This window comes from Emydura macquarii, unplaced genomic scaffold, assembly GCF_026122565.2.
Source record: "Emydura macquarii macquarii isolate MOO-44397 ecotype Brisbane River unplaced genomic scaffold, CSIRO-AGI_Emac_v2 contig_2205, whole genome shotgun sequence".
Lineage (NCBI taxonomy): Eukaryota > Metazoa > Chordata > Testudines > Chelidae > Emydura > Emydura macquarii.
The window spans coordinates 7,511,328-7,538,820 of record NW_027132342.1 but is presented as its reverse complement, the minus strand read 5'-3'; the positions used below and the strand labels follow the sequence as shown (position 1 = coordinate 7,538,820).

At 43.9% G+C, this 27,493-nt stretch overlaps 1 protein-coding gene across 2 annotated transcripts in view; it reads right to left on the bottom strand.

Moving 5' to 3' along the window:
- The window catches only part of SSPN (sarcospan), a 60,217-nt gene extending 34,899 nt beyond the window's left edge, over positions 1–25,318 (bottom strand). The window contains exons 1-2 of one of the 2 annotated variants that reach the window (XM_067559271.1): positions 25,188–25,318; positions 15,896–16,053 (exon numbers count right to left, since the gene is read on the bottom strand). In XM_067559271.1, the coding sequence (XP_067415372.1) occupies positions 15,896–15,999 (104 nt within the window). In that variant the 5' untranslated portion in view covers positions 16,000–16,053; positions 25,188–25,318. The remainder of the gene's footprint in view (positions 1–15,895; positions 16,054–25,187) is intronic. The other variant, XM_067559272.1, reaches the window with a different exon arrangement.
- Positions 25,319–27,493: the final 2,175 nt, after the last annotated feature.

Sequence of the window (27,493 nt, the reverse complement as noted above, 5' to 3'; positions counted from 1 at the left end):
ACAGTACTCCCATGAGCTTCAGTGGGTCTATCTGTGGAGTAAAATACTGATGCTGAATAGCCAAGAGAACAGAATCTGGCCCAATAGGAGAATTATTTAGGCACATTCCACTTTGCAATCCATATTGTTCAGATGGTTATATGACCAATGTAACAGTCAGAAAACAACTGACCTGCTTTTATTGGAAGAGTTTTGGGACTCCTATGGATATTAATCAGTTGGTAAATAAAGCTAGTAGATTGCCTTGTAATTTAAGAATTACGGTATATAGCATATTTAGACAGTCACTATAACTATAGCAGTACGCCAAGATGTATTTTGTAAATTTTACTCTGTAATAAGATACCTCAGTGGGAAAGTAAATCTAGTAGACAATGGCTACAAGATAGGGGTAAAAAAAATCAAGGTCCTTTTTATGGCTGCAGATTCACCACTTCTTACCCAGTCCTGAATTTCTTGCACACCCAAAAATGTTGAGTTCAATACGGGCAAGTTTGGCCCTTCCTTCTTATAAACACTATCATATTTGTTAATTGTACTTGATATTGTGCATCTAGTGAAAAATCTGTTGTAGAAAAATCCAGAGCATTGCATGAGCATGTTAAAAATAATTGTTAATTTCTATAACTCAAAAGATTTAATAAAGACACTGAAAGAACATGGAATTTTCTAGATTAATTTTAATAAGTCTTCTGTATGTCACTTGGATTTTCTCAACAACAGAAGAAGAACCATTACTGATTTATGCACAAAGGTCCTGATTTAGGAAAGCACTTGAGCACGTGCCTAACTTTAAGTAAACATTAAGCACATTCTTAAATTAAGCATGTGCTTGACTGCCCTTCCCAAATAGAATGTTTTCTGGAATCAAGACCACAGATATGTGCTACCATTTATCTCATGGCATGGAACTCTAATTTTAGTGTACTGTACATAAAATGAGTTGTGTTCCACAGCTTTTTCATACCCAGATATTGTCCAGTGTAAAACATTGTACATCCTTTATTCTTTTTTATGCCAAAAGGAAGCAAGAAATCAACAACAAAAGAGGAAAAATAAGTATAAAAAATACAAGTTACAGCTCTGCTTGCACTGCGATGATGCAATCATTCCTATTTCTTCTCAATTACAAGGACACAGATATATATATAAATTCTAGAAATCACTGATTTCTGTCCACTACAGTATCTTTTGCTGGAAATAAATCCGCTCACTGATCTCATATGTTAATAAAGATATTTATACAGATATTTTTAAAAACAATTCACCAGTGGAGCCAAATTTATAACAGAGTTGCAGTCTGGAAATTCCACATAACAACTAAGTGGCATGGTGTGTAGCTGTGCCACCCCATGGGTAATTCCAAAAAGGAATTGTGACTCAGAGGCAACCCTCTCAGTCACAGTTCTCCCATGGCTCCTTTGTACTGTGCAAACTGTGGGTGGGGAAGAGAACTATGTGGCATTTGGCAATGGGCTAACTCAGCATACTCTCTCCTTCACACTCAGCCAGCTTTGCCCTGGCTCACTCAGAAGTCACGGCTCCGCCTGTTCCTGACCCCCACCCTTTCCTTCTCTCTCCTCCTACTTGCTCATACAGTAAGTGGGGGAAAAACAGCCTCGCTGAGCCTGAGCCAGACAAGCCACGTGCAGCTACCCACAGGAATGATGGAATTTATACCCTCTTACTCCTCTACATGGCAGGTTAGGGCCCTGTCATACATAGGGCCTAGATTGTTTAACAAATGAATACCATAAGCTTCCAATAATGTTACCTGTTATGAATCGAATATAACTAGTTCCACTCAGAGCATCAAAGGGCAGAGATAGAAAAGACTTATTAGATAAATTAGTCCAATTCTCTGAGACAGCAGGAGCATTCCCCACATGAAAAATGTAGAGGGAGCTTAGTACATGTACACCTCTAAATTTGGCTCACTGAATCTAAGGGAAATTAAGTTGCCTTACCTCAGGTGCTAAGTGGGATCTAAAACACTCTTCTGCTGCGGTGCCTAAAAAAACAAAACAAAAGCAAACAAAAACCCCTCAGCAATAGTTACTCTGTTGTCATTTTGTGCTTCCCATCTGTATCCACCTGCTCTCTCTTCTCTTATAATCTGATTGTAAATTCTTTGGGGCAGGGACTGTTTTTATTATGTGGGTGTTCAAGGCCCTCATTGGGATCCTTAGGTGCAACTATACTACAGATAATAATAGTAATAAGGATCCACAACACTGATGTGCTGCAAAAAAAAGCAACTAAGAGGATACAAAACGGTGTCTAGATAAGTTAATGGAGGATAAGTCAATCAATGGTTATTAGCCAGAATGAGCAGGGATTGCTGTTTGCCAGAAGGTGGAAATGGGTGACAGGATGTGTCACTTGATGATTATCTGTTCTGTTCATTCCCTCTGAAGCACCTCACATTGGTCACTGTCGGAAGACACAATAGTGGGCTAGATGGACCATTGGTCTGACCCAGTATGGCCGTTCTTATGTAAGTTAAAGCAGGCCCTCTGTACTTTGATGTAAACCTTAAATACTTTAGTCTAAATTTGGTTGTGGGGTTTAGTGGTGGGTGTGAAGTCGTGTTTTGGCCTGTAACATACAGAAGGTCAGACTAGATGATCTGGTGGTCCCATTTGGCCTTAATCTCTAGGACTATCACCTTGGAATATAGGTTACATTGACATAAAAACCTCTTTTAAAAAGGTACGTCTACACCACAGCTGGGAGTGAGACTCCCAGCCTTGGTAGACAGATTTGTGTTGGCAGGGCTCATGCTAATCTGCTGAAAACAGCAACGTGGATGTTGCGGCACCAAGGGAGACTCAGACTAGCCACCTGAGCTCAAGCCCACCCTATCCCCTGAGTTTGAACTTGAGTGTTTGAACTAGCCTGCAGCACTTGCATGTTAAAAAAATAGTTGTGTGGACATTGAACCTCTGCAAGGACAAACCTGTGGGAGTCTTGCTCCCAGCTGCAGTGTAGACAGTGCGCTTTCACGTCACTAACTAGATTTACGGGAGTCTCATTTACAACACCTTTTGTATCATCTCTGAATTTGGGCCTCATTCTTCAAAGTATATTTACAGAGGATAAAGTGTCAAAAGTACAGTAACAAGATACCATGATCATTAGACCCTCTCGCCAGGTGCTAACTATTATTTGGTCAAACAGAGGCAAATCCTTTTATTCATGTTCTCCTGAGGATAACGGATTAGGTCTACTGTTTCCATATTGTATGTGTTTACAGAGACTAAGTACAAATACATTGCAAGACACAAGCTCCCTTAGCATACTGAAGGTGACAGATAAACACCCATGAGAGGAAGGGAAACCGGTGTGCAACCTTATGCTCTGACATAGCAGAAATGGGTATTAAGAGAAAGAATAAATAGCTACATCTGAACTTTTCATTGATGACAGGGATACAGTAAAGGAAATGGACCCTGCAGAGAGAACACAAAGCTGATTGGCACAGCTGTCATTGACGCCACTATGAATCAGTCTCACTAATACACATTTTAGTCACCCCATGACAAATTTATACTCTAGCTTTGCCATTTAAAGACACATGTCACTCCTTTTCTAAAGTAAATGTAATGCTCAAGCTGATATGCGAGAGGATACTCCAGGAGACACAAAAATCTTTAGTTTATATGCCAAACAGGTAGCAAGTTTACTCACATGTACAAGTGGAATCAGGCAATCCAAGGACTTGGGCAATCCCTACATCGGACCCCCTGCTCATGGCCCCAGGCTTTTATCAGGATGGCTGTTTGCTAGGGGAAGGATGACGCTGCTCTTCTTCCATTAGATTGGGCCCACCCTTCTCCCCAGCATCACTGTTCATTATCTTCAAGGGGCTAGAGTCCATCTGTGAGGTGGGAGGCCTCAGTTCCCCACTTCAGCAGAGGCCCCTGTGTGCCGGGAAAGAGGAGAGAGCTACCTCATCACCCTGGCACACTACTCTGTTTTTGAGGGGGGAAGGTGGGAAAGAGGACTCCCATCTCCCCAGAAGGCAGCTCTGGTAGAGTGGTGTCGGAGGAACCCACTCCCATCCCACAGAGCCCTCTGCTAGGACTGAGGCTTGCCTGGTCAATCAGTGGATGGAAGGACTAACTATCTCCCTAGCTGCTTTGTCACTGTTTTAAGTGGTTTAAGCAGCTGTGAGGGGACTTACACTGGAAATAGTATAAGGGCATGATGGAGCATGATTAAAGCAATCCTGAGCCCTACACATGCTGCAAGACTTCTTGGGGCTCTGTCGCTGGAACCCTGTTTCACAACATGGAGACTTGGAGTGGTGGGGGTGATGGCAGGGAGGCAGGGCCAGCAGCATCTCCCCCTCAAGGGGTCTCGCTGCCCTTGGAACAGCAAGGATTCTCTTCCCCACAGCATCCTGAGAAGCAGCAGAGGGTCCCCTTGCCACTACTTGCACCCAAGCTTCTGAGGTATCTGCTTGGATGAGTGATTTGGCTGCATTCTTTTTCTACTGCCAAAGACAATCTTCTGTTAGAATGACATTGTTGGTGCTTCCCACATCAGAGAGCCCCAAAGTTAACATTCCAATGAGGCACTTCGTCCAACTCAGAGCTATTGCTTCAGGGTCTCTGCAGACATCACTGCATTGGTTATGCTCAGGTCACATTTTCAGGCCTTTCTTTGAAACCACCAGGGGTAGAGAATCACATGACTCCAGTAGCTGAAGCTCTAGGCACAGGCCTACTGTGCCTATGGTTTAATCCCGTAGCCCTGAGGGGAGGCTGAGAAGGGCACTGCTCCAAGAAAAGAGAGGCACAGTCTGGGGTGCGGCTAACTAGAGCTGGTTCAAGAATTTGTCATGAAGTACATGGAGACATGCAACTTAAATTCAGTTCTGTTTGCTCAGATGCTATGGTAATGGGGTCATATAAATGATAGAGAAATCAGAAGCTAGAAGAGCAGCAGAGGACTCATTCATAGTAGCAGACAGAAAACCATTCAGTCTGTCCCAGTCAGCCAGTGCTTTGTAACAAAACCATAAAGGCACTTTCAGGGGCAGATGAGAAAGTGCCACTAGGTTGGCATAGCATGGTGTATAAAAATTTAAAAAGATGCTATCCCTGTAGAACACAGCATTTATGCCAATCTTCATTATAGTACATAAACGCAACACATTTGCAGGACATATTGCCATTTGCAGACACTCACCACTTCAGGTCTCGCACAGGGTCTCACATTAGTGGTTCACTAGTATCACTGAGTTATTCACAACCTGAATGCCTCGAAGAAAGAAGATGGCAGTTCAAAGTCCTATTTACTCACAGGTGCAGCATGGTACACTGTCTGTGATGCAAATTTAGATTCCTTCTCGATTACACTGTCTACTTACATCACTTGCATGGTCCAGCTTACAGACATCTCAGATTTATGACTAGAATTTGCAGAAGGGTTCAGCATCTCAAATTAGAGCCAGATTTTCAAAAGAGCTCAGTGTTTTATCTGTTATGTCTGGACCCAGGAACTTGCTAATTAAGACACAGGCAGAGAGCTAAATAACCTGCTAGTTTATTCAGCTGTTGAGTTGCTTCTTGCTCCACCATATTCTACTGTTCCTCAACTAAGGATCTTCATACATATAGATGTCCTCTACTAGTTAGGCATGGAATATGCACAAATACATTGCATACATATATTACTGTTCTCCCCCTTACTGAGTTGCTACCCCTCAAAACAGGTCTAACCTAATATTATAAATTGCAACTGTAACTAAGGAGATCAGAATAAACAAGACTATCTGAACACTCCAGACAGAGTGAGAATTATTTTGCCTCTGTACCACTTGTCAGCCTTAACTATCAACTACAGATTGAGTTGCTCAGGTGGTTTCCTTTGGCACACAGGATAGTCTATCTCAGGTTCTGGACTAGACACTCAAACAGATGTTTCAAATTGTAGGTCAGGTTCTGGTTCCTTTGTGCTAGAAATCAATGGAACAACAGTGTCCTAAACTTCAGAATTCAGATGGTGTCACAACACTTTGTTTTGGAGGTAAATCCCAGATCTGTTTGATCTGGTGATGCCATATCACATTAGGTGTCACTGTGATGGCATAAAAGCAAAGTCTCTTCTGAGCTTGGATAGTTCCAGGAACCCACTTGTGGTCATCTCTGTAAACCTCAAACAAGAACACACCTCATCTTTAACTCTCTAACTGAAGACTGTCCATTTGCTTGATCAATCTGCTTGTTAATTACCTCCCTTTGCAGATCAGTTTTTAAGAAATCCAGGTGAGATCAGAGATTGTGGCCTGGGAACAAACCAGTCACCTGCAAATTTCTTGTTGCATGCACAGCATTTCAATAGGCCAACAAGAAATTTGCAAGTTTGGCCTATAATGAAGCTTGTTGTTCTGTTGCAGCTCTCGTGTTTCATGGTTTGAATAAAGTGTCCTGCTAAGCCATTTGTTGCATGGTGCAGCTGTAACATGTTTGATGCTGTTACTTTTCATGAAAACTCAGAATATATGCTGAAACAAAATTGTGGACCATTGTCACTTACAACTTGTCTTGGCAGTCCTGTGAGAGCAAAAGGGCTTTGAAGAACTTGTGCAGTACTTGCAGAAGTCATGGATGACACATGGAAAACTTCAGGCCATTTGGAATATCCATCCACTACTACTAGAGAATTGGTATCCAAACAATGGGCCTGCAAAAATCCAGATGAATTTGTTCCATGGGAGCAGTTGACCAGTTCCAAGTATAAAGTCACTCATATTTTGCACCCTCTGATAGCCAGAACAGTTCTTAGCTAACTGCTCAAATCTGTCTGTTGATACTGGGCCACCAGACATATCCTCTAGCTAATATCTTCATCTTGAATACACCAAGATGCCCTATAGGCAACTCCTCCAGAACCCTTGCCTGTAGTTTTGTAGGTATGATGGCAGAAATTCCCCATATCAGACAATCTTGAATGAAATCACAGTTGCTCTTCTAGTGGAAGAATGACTTTAAGCTCTCCACGCCTTCTGTCTTTCAGCCTTTTAAAGTAGTTTCATATACCTCTGTCAAGGTAAGGTCTTTGCTCATTTCTTGTTTCACCTGAGTAATAGGAAGTACTCCAATTTGTGCCACATTGAACACATCATCAGTTGTAAGTTCATCTTGTTGTTGCGTGGAGCTTGTATCCAACAGTGGTAGTCATGATAACATTGTAATGCTGATGGGTTAAGACATTCCCTTAAATGTGACATAGCTATGGGCAACCAAAAATAAAAGCCCATCCCTGAACACGAACAGCCACCATTTCTGGAATGCCCCTTTGGGGATTTGTGACAGGGGTTCTGAGTCAGGAGTTGACTCAGTACCCGATCACTCAAATTCCCACCATCTTGAGTTCATTGGGACCTAAAGAAAGGACCAATTAACATGTAGGGCCACAGCTGAAGGGTTAATTAGAGAGAGATGTAACCCCAGCAGCTGGGAGAGATAAATAGAGAGGAAGGAAATCCTGGGAAGGGGAGGTGCAGAACCTGAAGGCAGGCAGAATCAGTTGCTCTTAGTATTGCTGCCTTCCCCCCCCCAGAAATAAGAGTGGAGCAGCTGGGACTTTTATATATATTATATACGTAAATCGTACTACAGGTGGTTGCCTGAAAGAACACTACAATAAAGCACTGTGGAGGTGAAGGTGGCCTGGAGTGAACATTGGCTGTTTCTAAGATGAGAGATACTCACAGAGAACCACCCCGTGACATGATTAAAATGGACAAAAGGATTTATGATCAGGACTCACATTTATCATGTTTCACCTGTGATCCATATTCTTCCAACTTATTGAAAACTTGTGCCAGATTCTTCAAGTGATCCTCCTCACTTGATCTGGTTACAGTGATGTTATCTAACTAACCCTACAGCTCACTATTCCTTGGAGTACCTGGTCCATTGCCTTCTGCCAGGCTGTAGTGGACGCCATTCAAAATACCAGTTGGTTGTTCTGGAACAAGCCTTTTTCCAGTGTTGATGAGGAATTTCCTCGACCCTTTCTGTACTGTCATTTGCAGGTAAGCCTGAGCTAAGTCCAGTTTGCTGAATTTCTTTCCTCTCACCAGAGATAGGGAAAAGTATCTTCATTGTGAGGTATGGGGTAGTTGCTCCACCCGGAGTACAGGATTTATGATCACCTTAAAATCAACACAAATCCTTACTGCACCGTTTTTCTTTCATGACAGGAATGATGGGAGTTGCTCCTGGTTGGTATACCCATATCTTCCACACATATCAACTCCTTGCAAACTGAATCTACTTGTCGAGCTCTGAACAACTGAGGGCTTGTCCCTACTGTCACAATGAGGTTGGTTTTGATGTCCTTCAGGTGCCCAAAGCCCTTCTGAAAACACCAGCGCTGCTCTAGATAATCTTTTCCAGCTGCTGTTGTGAGCTAGTGACTTGAAGAACTCAGATGGATTGCCAATCCAAGTGAATGCTCTTCAACCAAACTTTGTCCAAACAATGATGGTGGGCCTGTCTTTATGACAAAGATCCAAGTTGTGATACTGACCATTGTACTGTACTTTTATTGTGCATGCTCCGAACAGGGTGATTTTCTCTCCTGTGTATGTCTTCCAGATAATGTTGGTCCTTTCCAACTTGCTGAAGAAGATTTCCAGGAACCACAGACAACTGAACCTGTATCCGGCTCCATCTTAAGAAATTTCCCATTTATCACAGGTGTCATCCAAGTGGCTTCTTTGCCTTTGTCCTGCATGGAAGCCACTTCAAGACCTGCAATGTTTAACTTGGCTAAGTCATGCTCGCTGCTATCAGCTTCTGCTTGCAAAACATGCATCTTGTGGTATGGTTCTGGTCTCTTCATCTTGTCACTTGGCATTTTGTTCTTTGTGGCAGACCTGCAGACTGCTTGGATGTGCCCAGTTTTGCCACAGTGCTGGCAGTCTTCATGCCAGAAACAGCAATTGGTTGCAGAGTCCGTGCTTGCCACAGCGATAGCAGTTCTCTGAGACTCAGTCTTGTCTTCTTGTGTTGGAATGTAATGTAATTTCTGTTTTGGGTGTTCACTCTTACCCTTCAATTGAAGCTCATGTGATTCTCGGTTGGCAGCCTCTATGGAGGTAGCTCTCTGGAACAGGAGAGTAGTTGTGTCAGGAGATGCTCGTGCATCACTTTCTCTCTCATAACATACCAGTTGTGCTCTCTGGGCATCTCCAAAATTGCTGTGTACTGATAATCTTTGTAGTGCAGCTCCATATGTTGTAATGGTTTCACTGTCTTGCTGCTTGCATTTACCTAAATTTAAAGCAATCGACTATCTCCAAAGGTTCTGGTGCAAAATGCTCCTGCAACATTGTCACTAACTCGTCAAGATTCTCGTTGCATGCATTGTCTGGGAGGAGTAGGTGACATATCTTGCCACCCATGTAATTCAGCATTGCAGGCTTTTCTTCTCATCTGACAGGTCATGGAGAACAGTACATTGCTTCAGCTGCTTCATGTACATCGGCCAGTCTTTTACCGCACTGTCATACATGTCCCTATATTCTTTTTGGGATCCCATGACAGCCCATGAATCTGGGTCTTCACTATCTGCTGTTAAAGAGGCAGTGTCAGTTTAATTCTTCATGAGGCTGTTGAGGCCGCTTCACATGATTTTTCTGGCTATGGGATATTGTGTGCTCCTCTCCTTCTGTCAGTAAGGCTTGCTGCTGGTCAACCATATACTGCACCAGGCATGCATCAGCCCAGTCCCTGCCTTCAGTAATGCCACACTGCCATGAACCAGCCACATCACCACCTCCACTGGAACCACTGGTCTCGCCCAACTGGGCCCTCCACCTCCAGGCAGTTAATTGAGCCCTGCAGGCCCACATCATGCAGTTGATTAGGGAATACCAGCAGCTGCAAGAGCAAGTGAGGCAGTTCAGTATCAAAAATGCCATGCTGCCAGCACCACCCACAGTGCCTTGGCCCGAACAGTGGCCTCCAATACACCTTGCCCAAAAGGTTTGATAGGAACCGCCAGGGGTTCCAGGGTTTTGTGAGCCAATGCAGACGTCTGTTCCTATGCACCCCAGAATCTATGCCTCTAACCAGTCGAAGCTGGCCTTGGTTATCAACCTGCTGAGAGGAGATGCATTAGACTGGGCCTAACCCTGCTGAAAGATCATAGCCCACTGCTGTCAAATTGGGATGTCTTTCTCCAGTCAATATCTTCAGTGACTCTCTGTGGCTGTGGTTCCTGGAGAGGCCATGTTGGGAATGCTCAATCAGGGCAAACTGCAAAGAATTAGGTAGACGATCCCCAAAACTGGTGTTTTATATTATCATTAGATTTACCAAGCCAGTAACCAAAAAGCTTCTATAATACCTTGCTGGTTACCACGATGCTTAAATATGGTTACCTTTAAGCAATCCAGCCTTTGGCTCCCACCCAGACAGCCAAGTCTATATAGTGAGGATTATTTAAAATCTTATTTGCCATATATAAAGTTTTACTAGTCTCAAGAGATCAGACACATTATCCACCAGGTCAATGAATATTTCAAATCTCATCCAAATACGCACTTACAGCCAATTCTTATTAACTATTCTAAGCCCTGGTCTACACTAACCTGGAGATTCAGCGGCAGTCGACAGGAGTTATGCAAGCTACGCAGAGTAGCTTGCGTAACTCCCATTGACTGCTGTGCTTCCCTTCTGCGCACCGTCTTCACCGCACTATGCTGACAGGAACCAAGTTCCCATCGACGCAGCGCTATGCTACTTGAGGGGGTGGTTTTACTCAGTCAGCTTCCTGATTGATTGAGCATGTCTACGCTGACCATTCGGTTGATCCAGAAAGATCGATCTGGCGGCAGCGACTTTGCTGCTGTCAGCATAGACATACCCTAAGATTAAAAAAGAAAGAGTGTTACTGTGGTTAAAAGCTCTTTATATATACAGCTTGAATAAAGTTCTTAAGTCAGTTTCATAACAGAGATGGAGAGACTGATGATTTGCAAAAAAGTCCTTCTAGAATCTAGACCAGCGGTTCTCAACCTACCACCGGTGGTACTTACCGGAGGGCTGGGTGGTATGCGCGGCGCTGAATCCGCCGCCGCCGGATGGGCCCTCCCACCCACTCTTGCGAAACTCTGTCGCCGAAAATGGGGAAACGGCGGAAGGGTTTCGGCGGCGGGTATTGTTTCCGCCGTGAAACCCCGCCGCCGCGAAACCCTGCCGGAAATCCCTCCCGCCGCCGCCGCGAAAACCCGCCGGAAAACCCGCCCGCCGCCACCGCGAAACCCCGCCGGAAAACCCGCCCGCCGCCACCGCGAAACCCCGCCGGAAAACCCGCCCGCCGCCACCGCGAAACCCCGCCGGAAAACCCGCCCGCCGCCGCCGCGAAACCCCGCCGGAAAACCCGCCCGCCGCCACCGCGAAACCCCGCCGCAAGTCCCCTCCCTTTTTTTTCCCCGCGTGGTACTCGGGTCGGGTACAGTCGGGTCAAGTGGTACTTGACCCGACTGTACCTGGCCCGAGTGGTACTCAGGAAAAAAAGGTTGAGAACCGCTGATCTAGACTATGACCTATTGAACAATAGGCAGTCCATGTGTAGAGTTTGTTCAAATGCTTCCATGAGAATTTGCAGGGATAATCCAGAGTCAAACTGGAGACCACAGCCCTTAAAGTTTAGAACTTTCCCTGACAGAGTTTAAGCAGGATAAAGAGTAAATCAGGATCAGGCCTGAAGCTTCCTTTATAGTTGAAGCTCAGCAGATAAGTCTCTTGACAGCAAATGATCACAGCAGGCATTCCTTGGATGAAGGATAGGTAATGTACATTATTGCTTTGAAGTGAATCTCAGTTTCCTAGGCACACACCCATAACTAGCTGCATTCATTAACATAAGGCAATTAACCATTCAAGCAGTTCACAAGTAGTTTTACAATATGGAGTCACAAATTTCAAAGAAAAATGAACACAATCATATTATTACCCCACCAGTTCCATCTAAATGTTAATGTTCCTTGGCTTGTGATCTCTGAATCAACAGAATATAGTAATGAAACATTAGACGGGAACTGAAGTTTAACATCTATAAGCTAAGTAGATTACATTGTTAAACCTCTAACAAGATACAGGTATTTGTCTGTGTTTACAATTAATACCTACGTCTAATTCTCTAACACCACATGTTTACATTTCTACCTCTTAGTTTACTTAACATGGGTTTGCTAAGTATCTTGTAAGGAACAGCCCTGTTTACCATTTCAATACTTTTCTAATATGGCCTTAAAGGTTGTTTGCAGGTCACACACCCTGCTGGTCGTTTACCTGTCACACCCACACCGAGCTCGAATGGCTGAGGCTGTCCTGAGGAGACTCTTGCAGGGCCCAGGCACAGTTGCTGCCTCACAGTGGATACTAAAAGGAATGAAGCAGTGCAGCTGCACGAGTTCCAGTGGGGCTTGCAGATAGAGGTTAAGGATGAACTGGCCCGTGTAGATATGCCTACAGGCCTAGATGCCCTTGTGGACCTTACCATCTAGCTGCGAGAGAAAAAAAGAGAGGAGAAAAGAGATTCCCTGCAGTCCATCTACTTGCATATTGGGACTTCACCTTCTGTATCACTTGCCAAACCCATGCAAGCCAATCTGATTCATCAACGGCTTACCCCTGAAGAAAAAGAACAGTGCCGTCAGCGCCACCTGTGTTTATACTGCAGTGAACTTTGCGTGATCCACTCCCCACATTTCCCCCTAATCCTTGGCATCTCCCAGTTAACCCTTCAAGAACCCATCATTCACTGGAGAAAACAGAAGGTCACTTTCCCATCAGAATTCCACTGATGGCATGTCCTAGGACCAATGAGTGTTGCACCCAGGCCCAAGAAGGTCCAAGTAGGTTTAGTTGCCTGCATTAAAAACTCTACAGAGGGAACTATGTGCCTCACAATAAAGATCTTTGTTGCTTCCTGCCAGGTATGTGCCCACACTAAGATCTCCTGCCAGAAACTCTGCGACCTCCTCCAACCCCTGGACATCCCATCATGGCCCTGAGAGGCCATTTCCTTGGAGTCTGTGGTAGATCTATCAGAATCCAATGATTTCATGACCACTCTGACAGTGGTGGATCACTTTTGAAAAATGACACATTTAATTCCCTGTGTGGGTGTATCCTCCGCAGGGGAAACTGCCTAGATCTGGATAAACAATGTAGTCTGTCTTCATGACCTCCCTGATCACATCCCCTAACTGGAGGCCCCAGTTCACTGCCCACTTCTGGCACAAGGCCCTACCTCTATTAGGGGTCTCCATGCATCTGTCCTCTGCCTACCATCCTCAGCTAAATGGCCAAGTGGAAAAAAAAATCAACCAGATCCTAGAGCAATACCTACGATACTACACCAATCATCACCAGGATGACTGGTCTGCACTATTACCATATGTTGAATTCTTATAGAATAATGCAGACTATGCATCCCCAGGCCACAGCCCTTTTTTTTTGTTAACTATGAGTACCTACCTCCTCCCCCTCAATTTCATCCACAACTACCAACATCCTTCCCCAACCCATTGTCCTTGGACCTCATACAGCACATCCCTCACACCCAAGAAGAGATGGAGGAACACCTTGAGAAGGCAAGGGAGGACTACAAAAAGCATGCAGACAAGTATAGGCAACAAGCCCTGGCCTACTCTGTAAGACAAAAGGTATGGCTCTCTACCAACCACCTCCGCACAGACAGACCCTCTCGGAAACTACTCCATCGGTTCCTTGGCCCATATCAAATTTTGTAACAAATTAACCTGGTCACCTTTGAGCTCCAGCTCCCTTAGAGTCCACCTGGTATTCCATGTCTCACTCCTAAAACCTTCACTAAGAACCATAGGCAGCCGCTATGCAAGCCCTACCTCTATGTTACCACTGTTAGATCTATTACGTCTGAACCCAGGGACTTGCCAATTAAGACATGGAGAGAGAGTTAAGTAACCTGCTTGTTTGTTCAGCTGCTGGATTGTTTCTTGTTCCACCACACTCTACTGCTCCATTAATAGGGATTTTGATATGTACAAATGCCTTCTAGTGGTTAGTCTTGGAATGGACACAATTACATCATATACATTACACTCAACATGTTGGGTGCTGAGCTCTTTGAAAAATCTGACCTCCGCCGGTGGGTCCTGAATGCTTGAAAAAATCTTGGTCCCACTGAAGTCAATGCGACTTTTATCATTGACCTCAGTAAGGCCACAATAAAGGGTGAAATCCTGAGCTCTTTTGAAAACCTAACTCCATGCCATTCCAGGTCTTCCTGGAAGGCAGCAGACCCAAATATAAGAGATCTCTCTGTTCCCAACTCCTCCTGGGTTTGTCTTAGCAACTGTGCAGTTGCCCACATGTGGTGCAATAATTTTCCATCTCACAAAGACCTTATTACTCCTGATAAAGGAGTTGTAATTTGATTAAATTCTTTGTTCCTGCATTAGCCTACATCATCCATAAATTACTCTGTGAAAGAAAAAAAAACCTGATTATGTCTTTCACTGCAGGTAAAACAGGGGCCTGAGGGGAGTTACAACACATTATGGTTGCACAGCCAGCTTCATCTTCTCCCACACCAACCCGTTTCCCCCACACTCTGCCTCTCTGAGGATCATTTCTGCCAGACTGAGCACAGCAGCATCTCTTTTCCCTTTCCCTAGTCTAGTGTTTCTCAGCCATCTCAGGCTGGCAGCTGAAGATTTTCACAGTCCCTTTCCATTTACCATAAAAGTGAAACATTATAAATGATAAGTCGATATAATTTGTCTGTATCTCAAGAGGTTGATGGAGAATATTTGACCTTGAAGGGTAAGGATTTACTCCTCTTCTTCCTATAAGAAGTACTACAACTACAGCTAGTACATCTGCCCTCACAAACTTTGAAGGCTTAGCAACCCCAAAGTTAAACTCTGAAAATTGTATTTCCTTTGCTTTATAAAGAAGTTTCATTGCATGGTGGAACCCCTCCACCCCCAATTGTCTTTTGTGACCTTCTCCTCTCCCCCAGTGGGGTCGTGACCCATCAACTGAGAAACACTGTTCTAACCTGACAAACCCAACAGCATTGTGGCATCCTGGATTTTAGAAGGGTCCAGGCTATCGCTGCTTCTTTTACCTCACCCAAGATCACCATTGCAATCTTACAAATCCCTCTGCCTGGGTATGAAACTGTCATCTCTGAATCCTTCATCCGTAGTCCCACTGCTGCCCAATGTGATGTCTGCTCCCTCATAAAGGGGACTTTTCAACAACTTCAATTAATAAAATAGAAATCAACAGACGCAGAACATTTACCAAATTAATTAGTGTGTGTCTCTAAGGCTGGAATAAGGGATGGTGCTTAGATCCATTGCCCAGGGGAAGAACCATGAGGACCAAGCTAATTCCAGACACCCCTTTGACCCAACATGTCCAGCCAGCCTCATTAGTAGGCACAAGTGGAGGGGGAGCCATGGCTCTGCCTAAGCCCCATCCACACGCTCCCAGGAGGAAGCATCTTGGGCACAGTCCCTACACTCCCTTGAATACTGGGAGTAGGATCCAGGACGCCCGAAGTCAGCCTGGAAAGGAGGGAGGAGTCCCCCGCCTCCCGTGTGCAGCTGCTTTAGGGCTTGGCACAATCTAGCCCTTAATTTGTTAGTAGTAATTATTTAGACTTTGTGTATTTCTTACAGAATAAACTAGTATGTTACAGCAGTAACCATTTTTAAGTTAATACTTTGTACTTACATAGCATCTTTCATCTTTCAAAGCACTTTACATATATTAATTATTTACTCCTCCCCACACCCCTTTGATCTAGGCAAGTACTATGATGCTCATTTTACAAACAGGGAAACAAACATAGAAGAGCAAATTCTCACCTGCTGCTAGACTCGTGAAACCCCATTGGAGTCGATGTGGCTTCGCAGGTACAATGGCGGGCAGGATGTGGGGTGTACAGGTTATGACACTTGCACACTGTCATGGAGTGAGTCAGTGGCAGAGCCAGGAACAGAATTCAGAATACTTATTTTTAGCCCTGCGGAGGAGAGAGGGGTACAGATTTTGGACTCATACAGTCTCTGGAATATGCTGTCGAATAGAGCTGTGCATGGGGAAGAGTGGGTGATGCGGTTTGTGTGACTGGTGTCACTGTCTCATTATGACAGGTGCGTGGAAAATAATGTGTCCAGGGCTCAAGTTGCAAAGAGAAGAGCAGACCAAGAATCTCATTGGAGTGAAATGTTAAATACTTATATGATTAAGATGCAAATATTGGGGATGAATCAAAAGAGGTGAAGGGGTAAAGATTAAGAGTTGCTCTTGATTTGTGTGAACATTTGTCTGCAGAGGAAAGAGCTATGCCTCGCCTTTTTTGGTTAAAAAAAACCTAGTGTATTTTGATAACGCTTATATTGAATGTTGGTGTAATTTTTCAGAATGACTGACAGAGTCTGATTTGAAGATGAGTTTGCTACGGCAGTTGTTATTGCTGAATAGCAGAGTAATTTCTCTTGCAAACTCACATACCGATGTTATTTGTGTGTTTGGATTACAGTGATTATGTGGGGCTGCTGCAAATGCACTCAGCATTTTTTCTTCAAACCGAAATGTTTTTCCCTTCTTCCCTTCTTTTGTTCGTTTTTTGAAGACCCATTTAAAATGGCTTAGCAGTGCAAGGAATATTATCTACAATGCAGAGCAGGAGGCTGAGACTCAACATGCTCAGGCGCTTTTTCTGGTTCCACCGCTAATTTGGCGAATGCCACTGGACAAGTGCTGCAGTGTTCTAGTAGGTGGCACAGAGTGCCGGGGGGTTAGAGAGTGGGGTTCTGTTCTTGACTGCCATTGGCTCATTCTGTGACCAAGGGCAAGTCATTTAGGGCCAAATCATTGCCCATCCTTACATGGCCATGGAGCAGTCATAAGGAGGAATAAGACCCCACACAAACTCTTACATGGCCTACTATACACTTTCCCATACTGGGATTACTTGAACTGAAGAACAAGTAACCTGAGAGGGAGGTTATGAGGACACCTAGGCTAGCTCCAGACCATTTGGAATATGGGGGGGCGGAGGAGGGGAGGAAATCACTGCGTGGCTGATATTATTGTAGATTGGGGGACAAGAGGAAGAGGCCCCAAATGTGATCCTATGAATGAAAGATATTTTCCTGTCACTGAAATAATTAATTCTCAGAGATGTAGAGTTACTTAGGTTTTCCAATTGTATGGTCATTTTGTTACATTCAACAGTGCCAAAAGAACTGGTGGGAAACTGTGTTCAGACCCTATGGAACACAGGAATCCCAGTTAAAATAGCACTGCTAAACATCAGCAATTAGTAAAGCTGATTTTAAAATATACCATTTTAATCAACTCTAAACTGTTATCCATCACACGGCTACACCTCAATGATTTCCGTACAGATTCCTTACCCATATAAATCCCAGAGGCATCAAAAGGTAATAATCCTGAAACACGGGATTGTATGTCAAATAAAAGAAAACCATGTTAACAAGGCTGAATTTTTAACCCACTAATAAATCCAGTAAATTCAGAGATGTAATTGCCTCACTCTGCCCCCACCTGCTAAGTTCTCTGCCTCTCTTCACCCTGACTTCCCATGCATTTATTACTGAGATTATCCATTATTCATTTTTTATATTACAGTAAGGCTCCATTCTATTCTATATAGGCTCTTATAATGTGCTCATCACCATAGTATCTGAGTGCCTTCCAGTAGGGCATTAAGTAATATGACTAACATCTCATGTGTTTTCATTCTCTCCCCAAGGAGAGAAGTGCGTGCAATGGAGTGTTTTGTTTTGGAATTGTTTTTATATATATTGGTCTATGTTTATATTAGAAAAGACAAGGTCAAAGAAATACACCCTGCACTTGGAGTATAAGGTAGAGAGGTCTGTGATGGTTCCTAGGGGACTTTGTGCCACAGTCTCAGACTGACCACCAAGAAAGCTCTCTCTCCTGCACTGTTGAGCTTTGCCCTTATGGTAGAAAGTTCCATTGTGTCAGAGGAGTGAAGCTGTTGACCATGATCTTCGTCCCAGAGGGATGTACTGAGCACTAACCGTACAGACACATTGTAAGAGACAGTGCCTGCTCTGAGGTGCTTGTAGTCTAAATAGACAAGATAGAAGTACTAAGATCCCTATTTGAAGATGGGGTAAATAAGGCAAAGAGAGAGACTGTCTTCTGTTTATGTTGCCTGAGCATCAAGCCCTAAGGGGCTAGTCAAGGTCATCCAGCAAGTCTGTAGGAGAGCTGGGAAGGGAAGCTTTTAAGTCCCAGGCCATATCTTAAACCACAAGACCATCCATCCTCTGATGCAAGCCTTCTTTTTGCCCACAGTCAGAGCCAGCATTAGTCATAAGCAGACTAAGCAATTGCTTAGGGCCCCAAGCAACTCAAGAGGGCTCCTATTAATTATTAGTATGTTTTGGGGGGCGGAGGGGGTTGCAAAACATTCCTGCTTAGGGCCCTCAGTGGGTAGCACTGGCACTACCCAAAGTATAGGTCAGCTGTTATTCTATAGGCTCTTTACTTGCATGATCACGGCACTGGCCTATGTGACGTACTATTTGGACACACATACTTTTACAGACATCAGTTCGCTAAGGTGAAGATCTAAGAAAATCATCAGATGATACAGAGACAAGAGGAATACCAGTGAGTTATTCAGTCATAGAACCTGACCCTACAGAGTAAGTAAGTAAGTACATTCAAATCTGATGCAGTACATTATAGAATTGGGCTCTTTATACACAAGCTTCTGTGTACACAAAAACTTTAATTTGTGAAGAATAATGGCAACAAAAAAAAAACAACAACCCATAAACCTAAATGTTTTTTTTAAAAAGACAAGCTGTTGTATCAGTTCTTCACAAGATTCGTCTCCCTTCAAGTGTTCATGTAAAAATGTTAGTTAAGATTCTTCTCAACAATGTGTGAAACCTTGATGAATTTAAAACTAGAGACCAATCTCAAACACTTTGTATTAAAAGAAACCAAACAAGCACTACACAGAATATTCAAAGAGTATATAAATCTATCATTATGTGAAACTTCAGATGGAAAGGCCACCTGCATGTAGAGAAAAAACAGAAGCATATGCTCCATTTTAAGTCCATTTAAAATGGCATAGTTGATTATGCACAGGTAACCTTAGTTCTGACACTTCCTAACTTTTTAGTGATGGACTTTCCAAGTCTAAATGTTCTTTTAATATAGCGTGTGTGTTATTTCCAACATTTTTTAAAAAGCAAAACTGAAAAAAACAGGAATTTAATTATGTTGCATCATATGGACATCTATATGGCCATCAACAGTTTTGGAACCTTTAAATCCACCACACAGACCTCTGCCACATGAGCTGATGGAGTGACTGACAGAAGAAGTAAGATGCTATCCTCTAAGTCAGTGGTTCTCACAGGTTGAGAACCCCTGCTCTAAATGGACCAGCACTAGAGGGGGATGAGACATACACTTTGCCAATGGGTTTCATGGATATTTGCAGACAGAAGAACCTTTAGCAACCTTTGGTTCCATTCCAGGCTCTGGAGGGAAGTATGCTCTAGTGGGCACAGACTTCTGCCTATTTCCCTCCCCCCACCCCCAGCATGATCCTTCTGTCCTGTTCCCTTCATCCTGCCCCTGTCCCAGTCCAGTCTCTTCCTACCACTGGTTCCTTGTTCTAGTCCCATTTTTCTTGTGTTCCCAGTCTCCATTCCTCAGGCTTCTCCTCCCAGTTTCCTTGCCCAGCCAGTCCTAGTCTCCCACTCTGGGCTTACTAGTCAAGTCCCTCTCCCCCCTGCCACTCCATCCTCATCTACTTGGCTAACCATTCACGATTCTCCCTCCACACTCCAGCTTCTAGTTAGATTTGTATCTCCTCCTCCTACCCTCATTTCTCCTCTCCACCTGTTCCTAGTTCCAGTCATTTTGTCCAGCCAATCTGTCTTCCCTCCCCCCCACCTCATCTTCTCATCTCAGTGTCCCCCACCTCCAGTCAGCTGGCTCCCCATTCCTTTCACTGGCTCCCAGTTCCAGCCTCTCCACCCTGCCAATCACAATTTCTCTCCCGCACCTCCTACAGTCCCAGTCTCCTTGTCCCAGTCTACTCCTTTCCCTCCCTGCCCAGGGCCAGCTTTCATTCCCTCTGCATTCAAATCAGGTGACTTCCTCCTCCCTGTTGCTTGGGTGCCAGCTGGGGGTCACTCAGCACACAGGAGATCTAGGCTCCCTGCTCTCTGCTCCAGGCTGGGGTGGGGCCAAGGCACTGGAGCAGCCATTACAGGGAAGGCCTGACTTCACCCTTGCAGACCTGGCTTAGGGCATGCTCCATACAGATAGCACATGCATAGTATAATCAGCACCAGGAGCTGTGAAGGAATGGACCACGTTCAGTTGCTCTGTAGAGATGCTGCATGCCCAGTCCAGTCAAACACAGGAGCTGTGAGGGGATGCGTCATGCTCAACTGCTCTGTGGGGATGGCGCATGTGCAGGCAAGGAGGAGCAATGAGAGGCTCAAGAGCGCTCAGTAAAAATGGAATCATTGGCGATTTCTGCAGCTGAAATGGAAGAAGTCTCTACTCAGCATGTGGGAACTGCAGTTTTTCAAAGGCTTGTCACTTGGTCAAATTTGGGCAGATTTTCAAAAGGTCTATGCTTGGCACAAAGTTCACCTCCCTTCCAAATTTAAAGTCTCTGCTCCAAAGCATGGGGGCATTACAGTCGTTCAAAGGAAGTCACCAGCCTTTTTTAAGATGGGCAAAACATATTTCTCCATAGCCTCATTCTCAGAAACCGCTTAACTGTTTTGGCTCAAATTTTCCAAAACATTTCAGCCTGAGGCAGACACCCAACATAGAAAATTTCTACCAAATGGTTAAAGTTTGGCAAAATTATAGGCAATTAAAAGACAGGGTCTTACAAGGGGAAGTGTCAGGCCTTAATTATGGATGATGTTGGTAGCCCCACCTACAATACAGTCAATCTTAAAGAGTCTAAAATATGCCAATGTCAAGTCAGCTACACTAACTCCATTTATCCTTAAGATGATGTCCTGAGTGTGTCTCAGCTGTCTGTCTCATATGTGCATGGGCCATTTTACATGTCTGGGGAGTCATGTATTCAGACTTCTACTGCTCAGAGAATATCAAATCTTAAATTGAAACTACAGGGCAAGAGAAAAATCAATAAGTAGCTTAAATGGGTAACAACAGGTCCAGCAATGCTCTCTGCAACAGCAGTGCATTTTCTAGCATGCAGCTCTTTGTTAGCTTTTAGCAGATTGCAGGGATGATGAAATACACGTTAAGAAGGTACAATATGGATGCTGTGTACATTTCAATCAGCTTTATTCTCTCTCATGCACACAGCTATTCTCTTAGCTGAACATTTATTCACATTTCCCATTAAGTCCCACTATACTATTGTAAATTGCTAGGTTTTTGGGGGTGTTTTTTAATTAAGTTTTCTTAAGCACTTCCCAGCTGCTGATAGCACCCATGGGAAATCCTATTCTACACTGGTTGCTGGAGTTTTAACCACTAACACTACTGAGAGCAGTTTGTCATGACACCTTATTCCTGTCTACACAGTGCTCACATGGTTGCTTCCACTGATGCTGGTGGCAAGAGCTGCAATATGGGTATTATTATGATCAAGGTTTTAGCTACACCAGAAAATGTAACTTTATTTGAGCTCCTTTCTTGGGACAAGGCACTGACCTGACCATGTTAAAACATGGTTTGGGGTCTCGCCTCATATGAGCCAGAACCAAAACTTGTGAAGGAGCAGTGTTCTAGCTCTTAGTTTTACTGGAGTTACAGTCCATGCCTTAACATGCCTGTTCTCTAGAACTGGTTGGGAAATTTGTGACTAACATATTTTCTTTTAAAAATGCAGATTCATCAGAACCAAGACTCTTCATGGCAAAGGATCAACTTCGACAAAACTTTCATTGGGAAAGGTTTCTCTGGCCCAGGATGGAGTTTCTGGTCAAAATCAAGAGAGAGAGAAACCATACCCCAAAATAGCCCCAGTAACCCAGAGGTTAAGGCATTCCCTTGGGATGTGCCGACACCCAGGTTCAAGTTCCTACTCCAACTCAGGCAGAGCAGGGACTTGAATCCAGATCTCCGACATCCTGGGGCATGCCCCAACCATCAGGTCTTCCACATCCCAGGTGAGTGCTCTGACCCCCCGCTATTGACTATTCTGGGGACAGACAGACACACACACACACACTCTCTCTCTCTCTCTCTCCCCTCCCCCCACTTTTTTATTAAAAGGTCTTGGTTTTGTCCACATACAAAACTGGAAACTCTCCAAGATTTTGACAATTTTTACAGGATGGGAAAACCATTTCCCACCCAGCTCTCCCATTTTCAAAGAGTTTGTTCTGCTCACACTAGCAAGATCAAACCATGGTATAAACTCATTGGAGCACACCTGTTTTTCAGCACAGTGATTAAACACAGTTAAATCTATAGTGCAAGTAGTACCACAGAAAGTGTTTTGTTTAAAGTAAATTCAAACCAGCTTTCCAGCCTCTTTATGCCAGAACAGTTTCAAAGGGATGGAATAGGGCTGAGGATCTAGTGCACTGAGGGTTGAAGAGGTGGAACAATAAATCACAAGAAAGCTGTTCCACGTGACAGGAGTTTCCGAGAGACTTCTCTGGTGCAAGACTGTGGGAAGGGACATTAAGGAAGCTGGTGTTAACTGATTGGATGCTCTAGGGAGGAGAGGACAAAGTCCAAAGTAGTGAGATTGGCTGAAGAACATCCAGAGAGAGAGAGAAGGGAGTTTTTATTTGATTCCAAAACTGAATTTTAAGTCACTGGATGTGTTTGGAGTGATGTGGATGCACTCTGCAATGCATAATTAACTGTGGAACTCACTGCTACAAGACATTATTGAGACCAAGAGCTTAGTAGGATTAAAAAAAATGAATAGACATTTATATGGGGTATGAGAACATCCACACTTGCATCATATAGGATAAAAAAGGTATAATAAAAGGGATATAAATTCTTATCCTTCAAGTGATTAGCTAAGTGCTAAATTCCTGGGTTAGGAAGAATCTTTCCCTAGGGGCAGGTTATAATTGTCCATTATGGGGTTTCTTCTAACTTCTTCTGAAGCATTTGCTGTTGGCCACTGTCAGAGAGAGGATACAGAACTAAACAGCCCACGAGTTCAATCCAGTGTGGCAACTGCTATGTCCATGGCATGTGAGGAATTATAATTCCCTGTAACCACATGAGCCAAATTGTAGAGGGAATTTTCATTCCAGGTTCTAACTTTCACTTCATGTCTATTCTCAATGTACAGAAAAGCCTACAAGTAGACTCATTTACGCTTGCTGAGAGCACAGGCTATACAGTATTTTCAGCAAAACTAAGAATGGCATCTACAAAGGAGTTAAAAAAAAAAAAGCCTGAAATACATCAATGTAATGTAAGTGCTTTCCCACAGAAAACAAACTTGCTAAGGGAAAAATCAACTGTCACTTTAAAATCTGGCATTAAGTTTCTCAAATCGCATCCCTTAATCAGGGAGTAATACTTGAAGAGGAACAAAGAGAATTTATGATGAAAAATCAGGACACTTGAGGGCTATGCTCAGCGGGACTAACTGCATGACAATATGGATGAGAATGATAATTGTATCAGCTTAGCCTGAAATGACTGGCCAGAGCTAGATTTTTATAACGTCTTCATTTACTTTTAAGAAAACTCAGAAGGAGAATTTCAAATAGATAGATGATGTGGTCCAATTCTCTTACTGCTACAGGGTATTTCAGAAATATAAAGCAATACAGGAGTTGTGCTCTTTGAAATGCACAAGCATGACTTTCACATGCAAGTTCAATTGAGAGTCCTTTTGTCTTGTTAAAACAAGACTACAATAAGAGGGTAGCTCCTACAAATGAATATTAGTGAGCAAAAACACTGGATTACTGATATGTTGCAGTCCCTACCTGCTATCTAATGCTAAGCACCCACTCAGTCATTCCAATTTTAATATCTTATTTGCTTTCTTATTTATAAAACTACAAACTCTTCTTATGCTCATTAAAAAGCAACCAAAAAAAGATACCTAAATATACACACTATATTCTGCATGGGACCCAGTATATTTAGATGTATCACATCTACATTCTGCCCCTTCAGTGAAGTCTACTGACTCCATTTCTGGGTTCTGCTACAGCCCCTACATATTAGAGAAATCCCATGGCATAGGGAGGAACTCTCCGGTGTTGTAATGCCAGTGCCCCTTCTGACTCCTACGATGGGAGCATGGCCAGACATGAGAGGAAACATTTCAGAAGAAGGAAGTGGTGTGGTTGGAGTTCACTGTGCTTCAGCTATTTTGGGCAGCAGCTATAAGTTAAGAGAAGCCCTGGGGCTCCTCGGTCTTCTGCCAAGGAACTGAACAGCCTTCGTCTGAATGGTACCTACTGCCCCTCTGTACTGACCACAGCTCACTCCCAGTCACAGCCTAGAACTGGGGCCACTGTTTGCTTTGGGGATAAATCAGGATAGATTTTAGCCCTCAGTGAAGCTGCACGGGCCATTTGCAACAGTGGAAAACTTTAAAAGATAGAGGCCAGTGTGGACAAATCCGGAGAGACACAAATGAAGAGAAGATTCTGCCTAAAGTTGCTGGACACAGCAAAGTGTCAGCTGAGGTTCTGCAAGTGGTTCTGGTGTGTGTGAGTCCTTGTTCAAGGTGAAGAGGATTTAGCTAAGTATTCTTAATAAAACAGATGAGGAGGAAACAGCCTAACCTCTGTGTCACTAATTTCTTTCCCCACAAGCAATGGGGCAACTTGAAAGTTCCCAATTCTACCTATCATTTGGCAGAACTAACAATATATAATCCAATTGAAACTGCAGGGTGGAGTTAAGTTAGACGATTGTAGTTACCTAGATTAGAATTTGGTCAAGGTTCCACAGTTATAATGCCCCTACTCTTGCCCCAAACAGTATAGGACCTTTAATTATCTCAAATGACCAAGAGCAGAGTTTTATATCTAAACCATCAGAGATGTCTTCAAGAGCACGACAGCCTATGAAAGAGGAAGAGTTCATACCCTTTAACTGCACAGCACACATAGTGCAGATTGCTACACAACTCACCCCTTTGCAGTGGTTCCTTTTACTTATCTTCATCAAAGACTTAACACAAGCAACAAAAATCCGAAGCGGGTTCAAAACAAAACCTTGGCTCCAGCTCCTTCCTTAGCAGGCTGTTCCTTGATAACTCCCTGTCCCTCTCTCTAGCTTCCTCCTTCACAGAGGATTCTTAGTCATTTAGCTTTGCTGAGTGGGAACTAATGAAATACACCTGGTTCTGATGCCTGCATGAGTCAATAGAGTAGCGCTCTCCACACAGTCCCCTGTGCTTAACAGGGACAGGTTATTGCAAGCTTAAGAAATTCTCCTCCATGGGGCCTTAGAACAAGGATATCATGTCACAGTTCCCTAATACTGTGGTTGGATGGATGATGGCTCCCTGCTAAGACTGAAATTTACCTCCCTATGCCAAGAACCTGCTTAAGTGCTAGTCACCATCCAAAAGACCAGAAGAAAAGGGGAATATCACCCCAAAGAAAAAGATTGCCACCTGTTGAATCAATAATACAATTTCTTTTAGCATCCCAAGTTTTCCTTTGGAATCTTCCTTCCTTACTAGGCTTGTCCCTGCTTAGCTTATAAGAATTTGGGAGACTGCAGCCAGAACTCAAATATCTGAGTCCATGACTGCCTTCAAACTTGTCTCCATTAGTGACCTAATCAGAAATTGAATGTAAATCCCTAGAGATGAAAAACTGGAGCCCTAAAGCCCTGGCTGTTCTAGTTTGCTTTCAGTGTTGCCTCTGTAAAGAAGCTACAGACCATGCTTATTTGGCCATGTGTTTCCCATAAAAAAATTATAAATATAAAAACAGTCCTTTAAAGTCCAGAAGATCTAAGCTATTTTGCTTTTGGAAACTTCAGTGTGTGTCACATTCAAATGGAGCTCATCTGGTCATTTTCCTGCTGTTTTCAAGAAAGGCACAAGGCCATCATATTACAAATGCTTCATACTCTTGAGGATTTTAAAACACTTTGCAAACACGGCACCTTGGTGAAGTATGCGTTATTCCCACCGTTTGACACACAAAGAAACAGATACAGAGGCTAAGTGCGTTGCTCAGTGAGACGATACCACAAAGAAGATATCCATTCATCTTGACCCCTAAGCTCAGACCTTGCACAACAGACCTCTCCTTAGAAGCGCACCTGAGGTTTGGTTTTCTATGTCTATAATCCTATTGGTCAGCAGAAGCTGCTGATGCCTGAAAGTGGGCAGAAAAAACAGGAACTTAAAGGTTGCTTCAGAGCCAATTTACGCAACCCCCCTCATCCCCACAGAGATTAATTGTAAAAGACAACGCACCTTGGAGCTGTATTACTTTTCCTGGGTCTATATTTTGCACCCACCCCCTGCACAGAGGATTCCATTTCATAGAGTTTCCTGGGGTAGCTGTAGCCAGAAGAGCCCTTAGTAGTTTTCCTGTTCTGCAACATCCTGACCTAGTGGAAGAAGATGAGGGAGAGGGAGCCAGGGGTCCTCTAGTCTGTGTGGTGGCACAGGGGCCTGCATGGGGTAGACTTGCCTCATGTGGTTCCTAGGGGATCTGAGTGGCTCAGAGCAGAACTGCAGCCCGTTCCATGGGGTGCAACCTTCCCTTCCCCAAGGGATCCTCCCAGAGCCTTCCTCTCCCTAAGGCAACCTATTGTGATGGTGTCACTTGCAGGAAGCAATAGGCTGGGAACTGCCATTGGCTTTCACTTGCCTATTGCCTAGCCAGTGCGTTTGCTGTTGATCAATGGCATGAGCAGTAGGCTATCAAGACAGCATCACATCTAGTTTTCTTCCTCTCTCCACTCAGGAAATCTACACTCATCAACAAGAATGAAGGCCACCGCTCTAGACTGGAAACTGTATGGGATCATGTCACTGGTGTAAGACCCTAGTCAGATCTTGAGCTGACAGCACAGAACTTGTCACACTCAGGGTATAGGTACACTTCAAGCTGGAGGTGAGAGACATACCTGCGCTAGCTCTGTTTGAGCTAGTGCACTAAAACAGGAGAGTAGCCACTCAGCGTGAGTGGCAGAAGAAGCTAGCCATACAAGTATGATCCTATCCGAGACGCTTGGCATGTACTCGGGGTGGCTAGGCCCACCTGCTGCTAGCACAGCCACGGCTACACATCTATTTTTAGCACATGAGCTCTGATTGAGCTAGCATGGGCTTGTCTCTGTGAGCTGGAATTTACACGTCCAGCTTGAAGTGTAGACATATGCTAAGACATTGCTATGTTTAATCCTAATAATGATCTAGATCACCCCCTCTGGTGGAAAAGGCCAGGAGAGGGGACTAAAGGAAGGAAGGC